General features: G+C 39.0%; 1 protein-coding gene across 1 annotated transcript; it reads left to right on the top strand.

Annotated features, from left to right (window-relative positions):
• The first annotated feature begins 1,769 nt into the window (after positions 1-1,769).
• Positions 1,770-4,559, top strand: kcnk3b (potassium channel, subfamily K, member 3b). The gene is made up of 2 exons (XM_053335782.1): positions 1,770-2,061; positions 3,667-4,559. Exons 1-2 carry the CDS (start codon positions 1,773-1,775, stop codon positions 4,557-4,559), a joined length of 1,182 nt encoding a protein of 393 aa, XP_053191757.1. The 5' UTR covers positions 1,770-1,772.
• Positions 4,560-9,291: the final 4,732 nt, after the last annotated feature.

The following is a 9,291-nucleotide window of genomic DNA, read 5'->3' as shown; positions in this document are numbered from 1 at the left end:
AAAAAGGTGAACGTTTGTCTTTTGTACCAATCTGAAGTGGATGAATACACTCTTTTGTAGTGACTGTCCCTTATTGCAATCAGTGCCTTATAGAGCTGCAACTGAAAATTATGTATTATTGATTAATGCATTGATTTTTTTTTTTCTCCGTTCATTCATGTTTTGTCTATAAAATGGCAGCAAAGTATAAAAAAATGCACATTTCCAGAGCCTGAGGTGATGTCTTAAATGTCTTACGTTGTCCTAGCAACCATTGAAAAGCAAAATATTTCATTTATTATGTGAAACAGAAAGAGAGACGCTGATATAAGAAACTGTATGTCATTTTTTGTTTGATGAATGAACTAGCACAATTGTTGCATATTAATTTTCTGTGAATCTACTTTAATCAAATTATTTCTGCTCTACTGCTTTGTGCATCTGTTTTCATAAGGGTCCAAATAATAAGCAATTTATTTAAGTAGTTTTAAAAAATGCTCATGATATTAGTTTTTTTTTTTTTTTTTTTTTTTAATTAATTGGTTTTATGACTTCATATGTCTTTACAGCAGGGGGTGGGAATAAGACAAAACATCTCAGGTGTTTCTCTTTGAGGGGTTTTATCACACATGAACATTTATTATTGGTTTTCTTCATCTTCATTTCCAGGGTACTGACATCCTGTTGCTGTTTAAGGTTTATCTGATTTCCTCTCAAAGACCTTTTACCTGGTTTAGCATTATATTATATTCAGGCAGGACAGACAGTTGCTGATATTAGACTTTTTTGTGTGATATCTCATAAATATTTGCCCTGTTTCCATGCCTTAAATAAAGAACATTCATTTTCACTCTCACTCTCCTTTTATATAGTGTTAAATAGTACAACACGAGTCTTATTTGTGCTGAGGATTCCTGCTGCCTGCTCACTGTGAAAAGGATGTGCCTTTTTAAATATTTACCATGCACGAGGACACAATGGCTATCATTAGGTTGCTAGACAACTTGTGAAGCCAGTAGAGCCGGTCTGTTTAAATAGCCACTAGGTAAATATTTTATCTGTGAATGAACACATGAATCATACCAAGTAATATTTGACAACGTTACCGACTACTTGTTGGTGGCTGCTGAACCACCTCAGCTGATGAGTGTGTCCCTTCTGAGGAAAGACAAAGTGTTTATTCTGGCCTCAGGGAGGAAAGAAGCATGTGTGGATGTGTGTGTGTGTGAGTGTGTCTGTCATAACCTACTTTTGGGGACAACTGTCAGACTTAAGAGCAGTTTATTGGGGATCTGCTTGTGAAACTGGGGATGAAAGCTGTGTTTCCAATTAAGTAAAAAAAAAGCTGATTTTTAGGGTCAGTGGTTAAATTAAGTCTCCAGGAAATGAGTGTAAGTCTATGTAATGTCCCCAAAAGTGACCATAATCTAACGTGTGTGTGTGTGTAGGTGTAGGTGTGTGTGTATGCAAATATGAAAACTCCAGATAGGTGAGTACTGGATATGAGCAGCTACTACTCCAAGAGAGGCTGTGGGATCAACCCCTGTGTGTGCTTTGTTGTTTTTCTCTTTCTCTTTTAGCCTTTATTTATTGTTTTTTTTTTTTTTTGCAGAATCTAAATATAAATCGATGACAAATACTCCAAATACAGTAGCAACCCAACTGTGATGTGGGGGTGGTGCTGAAAGAACAGCTCCGTCTCCAAAAACTCCCCACTGTTGGATCCGGATTCCGTCAGGAGAAGGTCGGCAGAGAAAGTCTCAGCCACCCCTTGGACATAAAAATTACCTTAAATGATCATGAAGAGGCAAAACGCTCGGACTCTCGCCCTCATCATCAGCATCCTCACCTATCTGGTGGTCGGAGCGGCCGTCTTCGAGACCTTGGAGTCGAAGCAAGAGAAAAGTCATAAGAGGAGACTCGACGCCAGGAAGTATGAACTCATGCGCAAATATAACTTAACCAAAGCCAACTTCGAGGAGCTGGAGCACGTCGTTTTGCAGCTTAAACCTCACAAAGCAGGAGTCCAGTGGAAATTTGCCGGTTCTTTTTACTTCGCCATCACTGTGATTACCACGATAGGTGAGCAGCACTTATAACGAAAGCAAATGACATCGGTAACAATTCATTTAAAGCCCCCCCCTCACCCTTATTTAGCTTTTATAAACAGATGCAAACCTTTGATAAATGGTATATAACACACTATAATGTAGTTATATGAGGATATAATGACATTTTAAAGTGTTTAGTTGAACGTGTTAAAGTGCTGCATTTGTAACTTCTCCTTTAAAAATATATTTTATGTTATTATAAATATGTTTTAGTATATAGTCATGCACTGCCCGGCCTCCAGAGTTATAATTGTTGACAAATGCATTAATAAAACACTTAGAGTACCAGTCAAAAGTTTGGACACGCCTCATGTGCTTTTAACAACCTTATAATATGTTATAAAGCATCTATTAACTGTTTAAATACTGCTTATAAAATGTTAAATAGGAGGATTTAAAGTGTTACATCATGCAAGAAAAACCCACCCCCCCATAAGAGAAACAATATTAAAAGGTTTGCAAACTTCTCCCTTTAATTAAAAAAAACAAAAGTAAATTCTGCTAAATTCTTTTATACTTAGCTGTTTAATTTTCACATTGTTTCCTACTTTCTGGCTCAGTTGTTTTTTTTTCTTGTGGGTGGGATACGGGGAAGTTTAAAAAAAGAAAAGATTATTTAATTCTGTATACTCTGTTATATAGATGTTAAATAAAAAATATCAATATATTTTCTATTTGATCTTCCTACAATAAAGTCTGTGACTCTGGTGGAGAAATGCAACTTAAAATAAAACCAAGAAATCTATTCTAACAGCTTTAAGCCAAAGAAATTAAAATAAAAAGCATCATTTGTGTGTAATTGTAAAATGTAAACAACTTAAATAAAGGAAAAGTTCAACATTTTGGAAAATACATCAGCCAATTTGTTTTCTTGCCAAAAATTGATTGATGAGAGTATTGTTTTTTGCCTTCTGCTAAACAGGCGGCTGGGGCCAGGATAATTAGTTAGTTTACTGCAGTTTGGGACAAAGGCTGGAAACAAAGGGAAACAGTTAGTCAAATTCAGCACCTTTTAAATCTAAATGTTAAGCCTGTTTGTTTAAATGATTTGAAACTGCTTTCAAACAGAGCCAGGTTATCTATTTCCTCCTGTTTCCAGTCTCAAAGTAAAGCTTACTGGCTGCTGGCTGTAGCTTATAATAGATAAATAACCTTTCATCTAACTCTCCGCAAGAAATCAAGTATGCATATTCTTCCGAAATGTCAAATTATTCTCTAAAAAAAAACCCCAGCTCCTAGACTCCTCAGTCTCGGTGTATTATATGGCCTCTTCATTTGCCACTTCAGGTAATTTAGGCGAAGAAAGTGACGCCTTTCTGAGCTATTTCCAGCATTTACAATGTCTCAGCTGACAGCAGTGTGGGAGTTATAAATAAGTAGCTGTTAACTCACAACATTTAAGTCGAGCTGAATGGTGTGACTGGGTTTTTCCAGTCATGGGAAGATGTAGGGAGGAGTGTGCGCTATCACCGACTTCCCTTAACTCAAACACCATATAATTAAAATGAGACATGATCATATAATATCACGTGTACGGTCTCTGAGGTGTATGAAAATGTTCTATCCTCTCGCTCAGGTTACGGCCATGCAGCCCCCAGCACCGACTCAGGGAAAGTGTTCTGCATGTTCTACGCCCTCCTGGGGATCCCGCTCACCCTGGTCATGTTCCAGAGCCTGGGTGAGCGGATCAACACGTTCGTCAGGTACCTGCTGCACCAAGCCAAGAAGTGCCTGGGAATGCGTCATACCGAGGTCTCCATGGCGAACATGGTGACGGTGGGCTTCTTCTCTTGCATGAGCACTCTGTGCGTGGGGGCCGTGGCGTTCTCTCACTGCGAGGGATGGAGCTTCCTCCACGCCTACTACTACTGCTTCATCACGCTCACCACTATCGGATTCGGAGACTACGTGGCCCTGCAGAGGGACGACGCGCTGCAGAACGACCCCCGGTACGTGGCTTTCTGCTTCGTCTACATCCTGATGGGCCTGACGGTGATTGGGGCCTTCCTAAACCTGGTGGTGCTTCGCTTCCTGACCATGAACGCAGACGACGAGCGGAGAGACGCCAGGGAGAAGGCCTTGTTGTCTGGCAATAAACCAAGAGGAGAGGTGACTCGTCTAATACCGCTCTCAGCCTCAACTTCCTCCACACCTGTGACGGAGGACACGACAAAGGCTAAAGATTTAAAAGGTGTCTACACTGAGGTGCTGCATTTCCAGACTATATGCTCCTGCCTGTGGTACCGGAGCAAGGAGAAGCTGCAGGGCTCCATACCTACTATGATCCCACAGGAGCTGACGTTCTCTGATGCCTACTTGCCACAGGATAGTAATTGTCATCACTACATAGAGCCTTCATCAACAGGCTGCGTTTGCAGTCCACGTCAGTGTGCGAGCATAAGCTCCATAACAACAGGCCTACACATTCTCTCTCCATTCAGGGTGTTTAAGAGACGCAGCTCCGTCTAGCCTTTCAACACAGCAGATTTCAGTGCGGCACAAATCATCTGTACTGCCAAGTGGACAACACATACTTGGCAGTACAGTACATACTTGGAAAAACAAGTAGATGTTTATGGTGCTATAATCCCAGTGAACCAACAGTAGAACACATAAAAGGGAAAAGCACATACAGTACTGTAAACAGCAAAGTTTTACCCAAATATGTGTTTGAGAAAGCACAGCATGCAACATTTTGACTTTAGATCCTATTCAGGGCGGCCTGTGTGCTTCGAATAGCTGTGTCAGGAAGCCAGCTGAGTCACTACATGAGAACAGGCTGCAGTGCATGTGAAGTACTGTGTTCATGAGTTGTAGATGAACAGGTGAACATAAACTGTGCAGTTCAGAGGTTGACAAAATAACAGAAACATCTTGTGTAGCAGCTCTGCAGGATTTCCAATTGTTTGTTTTAGTTGAGAATGTCAGAGATCTGGATTCAACTCGGGTGTCATTTCATGAAGTTGTCGTGTTGTTTTTCTGCAGTGTTTGCAACTGATGTAGCACCATCTGGCTTTCTCATCAGAAGTTGCCTTATACTGGCAAACATTTTATACAATTAAAATATTTATTATATTATTATATATGACTCATACTGATTTGTGTTGCTGCCTCCGTTATTGTGATTTTTAGCACTCTTCCCAAATTTCTGGTACATCAGCCACAAACACTGCTAAATTATATAACCTGACAAGTGAAAAAGTTCCAAAAATCATGATGACATACGAACATAATAAAACTGCTTTGGAAACAGAGTGCTGTAATCACAAGTAAACACTCAGCAACAATGACTGAAACACACTTAACACGATCTGCAACTCTGACAGTCTCAACCAAAAACTGAACATCATGAGCTGCTTTACTGCAGGGTTACTGTTTTGTAAGGTGTTTCTGTTAATTTGTCCGCCCTCGTAGCTACAGTTCTGTTCTGGGTCCAGAGGTCAGATCAGAGCAGGTACTGGTCCTGTTCATGTTGTTTCTAATGTGAGGCTTCAATCAGCCCTCCAGGAACCAGAGCACACACACACCAACCATGTGAGTCGCAGTTGTTGCACTATTTAAAGGGACTGTCCAACATTTTGGGAAATATGCTTTTTCTCTTTCTTGCTGAGAGTTAGATGAGAAAAGCAATGCCACTCTCCTGTCTGTTAAAAGGAGACATCACATTCACATTTCCAGTCCAGGTCCATATTTATATTCTGGACCTCTGGAGGAATATCTCTGCATGATTTACAGTTTAATAATGAAGCCCCTCAGTTCAGCCTCTGTCTGAGCTGTTTCAGGTGCTGCCTCTGTAACCCCCACCCCTCCTGATGAGTCCACTCTATTCAGATTGGTTATCTTCCACAAGATAAGAAGTCTTGGCAGGTTCTGGTTGGCCCAGGAAGCTAAGTAAACAAACAGAAGAAGGAGGATTTTGCATGAATCGGATCCGAAATATGGGACACGTACAGCCTGTGGAGCAACCCCTAGCAACAAAGACTAAGTAACGGACTACGTTTGTGGGCATGTGTGAACAATCTGACGCCGATGGGCAAGTAGAGGATGTTGATTCGAAGATGGCAACGCAAGTTTGGGAATGTTTACTATGTTTAATATAGACATCTGACATTATAACAGTATAAAATGATAGAAAGTCACAGTCAGCAGCCGATTAGCTAAAATAAGTCTTGCCTCCTGGCAGTAGCTCTGTGCTTAATGTGCAGACACTAAAGTAGCATCAATCTTCTCAGCCAACTTTCAGCAACAACCATTTTATTTGCCTAAGTGTTAAAATGTTTATTTCAATCCTTCTGTCACCTCTAAACATTTTGTTCCTTTTCAACAGAAACAGAAAACAACAGATGATTCATTGTGAAATTACTGATTCAACCTTTAAACCAAGAGACCTGAAAGTACATTTTTAGGGTCAGTCTTTCTTCACTTTTCTCTTCTTGACCTGAAGGCAAGGCAGTTTTATTTATATAGCGCATTTCATACACAATGGCAACTCAATGTGCTTTACATAAAACAGAAAAACATGCAATTTGAGAAACATTAAAAAAAAAATAGAAAGAGAGAAATAAAATGCTAGAATAGAGCATTAAATATAAGATTGCAGCATAAAATAATGATTTGCTTTAAAATCATTAAAAGGACATAGAGTGCAAATGAAAGATTAAAATGTAAAGTGCTTTAACCTTCCTGTCGTCCTCCTGGGTCAAATTGACCCCGTCTGTTTTGACTGTTCCTTCTTTCCTTCCTTCCTTCCTTCCTTCCTTCCTTCCTTCCTTCTTTCTTCCTCCCTTCCTTACTTCTTTCCTTCTTTCCTCCATCCTTCCTTCCTTCCTTCCTTCCTTCCTTGACTTGAGGACACCAGGAGGGTTAAAAGAGCTCAATCATAAGCAGCCCATGAGAAGAGAAGTGTTTTTAACCTGGATTTTAAAATGATTTCAGTTCTGCTGGTAGTTTGTTCCAGTTGTGTAAAAGCTGCTTCACCATGTTTAGTTTGAACTCTGGGCTCAACTATCTGACCTGAGTCAGTAGATCTCAGAGCTCTACTGGGTTTATATTCTACTAACATGTCATTCATGTATTCTGGACCTAAACCATTCAGTGATTTGTAGACCAGTAGCAGAACTTTAAAATCTATTCTCTAGCTGACTGGGAGCCAGTGTAAAGACTTTAGCTGCTGACTGGAGTAATGTGCTCTGACCTCTTTGTTCTGAAGGACTTTGTTGCTTCACAGAACTCATTAACTATGAAACAAATGACATCAATTACTCAGATCTGATGCATGAAGAGCTGTCAAAATCACATCTGGATAAAAACACACAACGCAATCTATTTTTAGTTGCAGTTTGAAGTGGCAGATGGGAGGAGGTTTACTGTGTTAGCACAATGGATGATTAGCTGGTTGTCAATCAATAATAATTCTGTCACAGTGGACTGACTCTCTGGGATTGGCGGAGGAGGAAAAACCCACTCTCGGATACTATTGCTTCTATTTTTGGGCCCATTTTGGTGTTATGTGGTATATTATATGTGTCAAAGTGATGTCACATTGGGTTTATTTCCGGCATCTACAACAGCTTTAATCTACAATGATATATGATTATTTAAAATGTCAGGTTTTGGTGTCTAATTCAAAAAACAAGGAGGGCTTTTGTTCTTTGATTCTGATGGATTTCATTAATTTTGAAATGACAGTTTAACAATAATACAAAGAAAGAGTCATTATGGAGGAGAAAGACACACAAGCAATGGCGTCAACAGACAAGAATGCAACACAACCACAAAAATGTTGTGTTAACTAACAATTATTTTAATTACAGAATCATATTTTCTCAATCAGTTGATCATAAATTGTCAGAAATTAGTGAAAAATGTCTGTTATCATGTCAGACGACCCAAGGTGATGTGTTCAATGACTTTTTTTTTTACTCAATCAACAGTCTGAAACCACTAAATAGTCAGTTTACTATATGAGAATAGCATTTAACTTTCATGTCATCCTCCCGGGTCAAATTGACCCCATCTGTTTTGACTGTTCCTTCTTTCCTCCCTTCCTTCTTTCCTTCCTTCCTTCATTCCTTTCCTTCTTTCCTTTTTTCCTCCCTCACTTCCTTCCTTCTTCCCTTCTTCCTCCCTTCTTCTTCCCTGCTTCCTCCCTTCCTTCCTTCCTTCCTTGACTCGAGGACAACAGGAGGGTTAATTACAGAATCATATTTTCTCAATCAATTGATCATAAATTGTCAGAAATTAGTGAAAAATGTTATAATGTCAGACGACCCAAGGTGATGTGTTCAAATGACTTTTTTTTACTCAGTCAACCTGAAACCAGTAAATATTCAGTTTACTATCATATATGAAAAAGAAAAGCATAAAATCCTTGTGTTTCAGAAGCTGGAAAAACTAAAACCATTAATTGATGAATAGAGTAGCTACCAATACATTTTTATCACTCCATCAATCAAGCAGCAAGTTCTTACCTGTGTTTCTTTGGGTAGTTGAAATGCATTTTGGGAAATGGAGGTAAAAAGGAACAAATGCATGACACAGAATGAAGGGAATGAATAAGCACTGAAAAATGCACCAAATGTTACAAATTAATGATATTCTCAAAGTATCTGAGGGTGGATTTCTTTTCCTTTTTTTCATTTTGTGACACCATGGACATAAAAAACAAGCACCAAGTCACACGTGCAAAGACTATTTTAATCTACTGAGACACTGCTCCAGTCCACGTCCAGGAAACACGGCTGATTAAATCCAGTGTACTTCCCCCTAAAACACATTATTACTGTTTGCACACGTTAATGAATGGAAAACGATGGATTACAATGATTTCCGACAATAAGTGACCCAGATAACAGCAGCCTACTTTACATTTTATGCAAGTACTGTATTAGTTTTAACTGACTCTATGAAATGTTGCACTAGCATAAACAGGTTTCTCTGTGTCTTGCTTGGATTTTTTTTTTTTAAATGACAACAGCAGCAAACTAGTACTTGAACACTCAATGAGTAAAATAACTGTAACATATAACACTAACATTTTTTCTTTCAAGGGCTGTGTGTGTATGGCTAAATCACACACACACACACATCACTAACTACTTTAAATGTTTGTAACAATATTCAGCTTTTTTTTTTGGGCAGATTTAGAAAAGAGCATCCCTTAGAAAACATTAAAAGCTTTGATCTTTTATCCAAAAAAAAA

Source organism: Scomber japonicus, chromosome 16 (assembly GCF_027409825.1).
Source record: "Scomber japonicus isolate fScoJap1 chromosome 16, fScoJap1.pri, whole genome shotgun sequence".
Taxonomy (NCBI): Eukaryota; Metazoa; Chordata; class Actinopteri; order Scombriformes; family Scombridae; genus Scomber; species Scomber japonicus.
Note: the sequence above shows the minus strand (reverse complement) of the source record. Positions and strands in the feature narration are given on the sequence as shown.

What these genes read in the sequence shown, in the direction of transcription:
- kcnk3b (XM_053335782.1), top strand. Translation starts at nt 1,773, where the DNA reads ATGATCATGAAGAGGCAAAACGCTCGGACTCTCGCCCTCATCATCAGC. An exon ending in CACTGTGATTACCACGATAG is followed by an intron (nt 2,062 to 3,666) that starts GTGAGCAGCACT and finishes CCTCTCGCTCAG; the next exon opens with GTTACGGCCATGCAGCCCCC.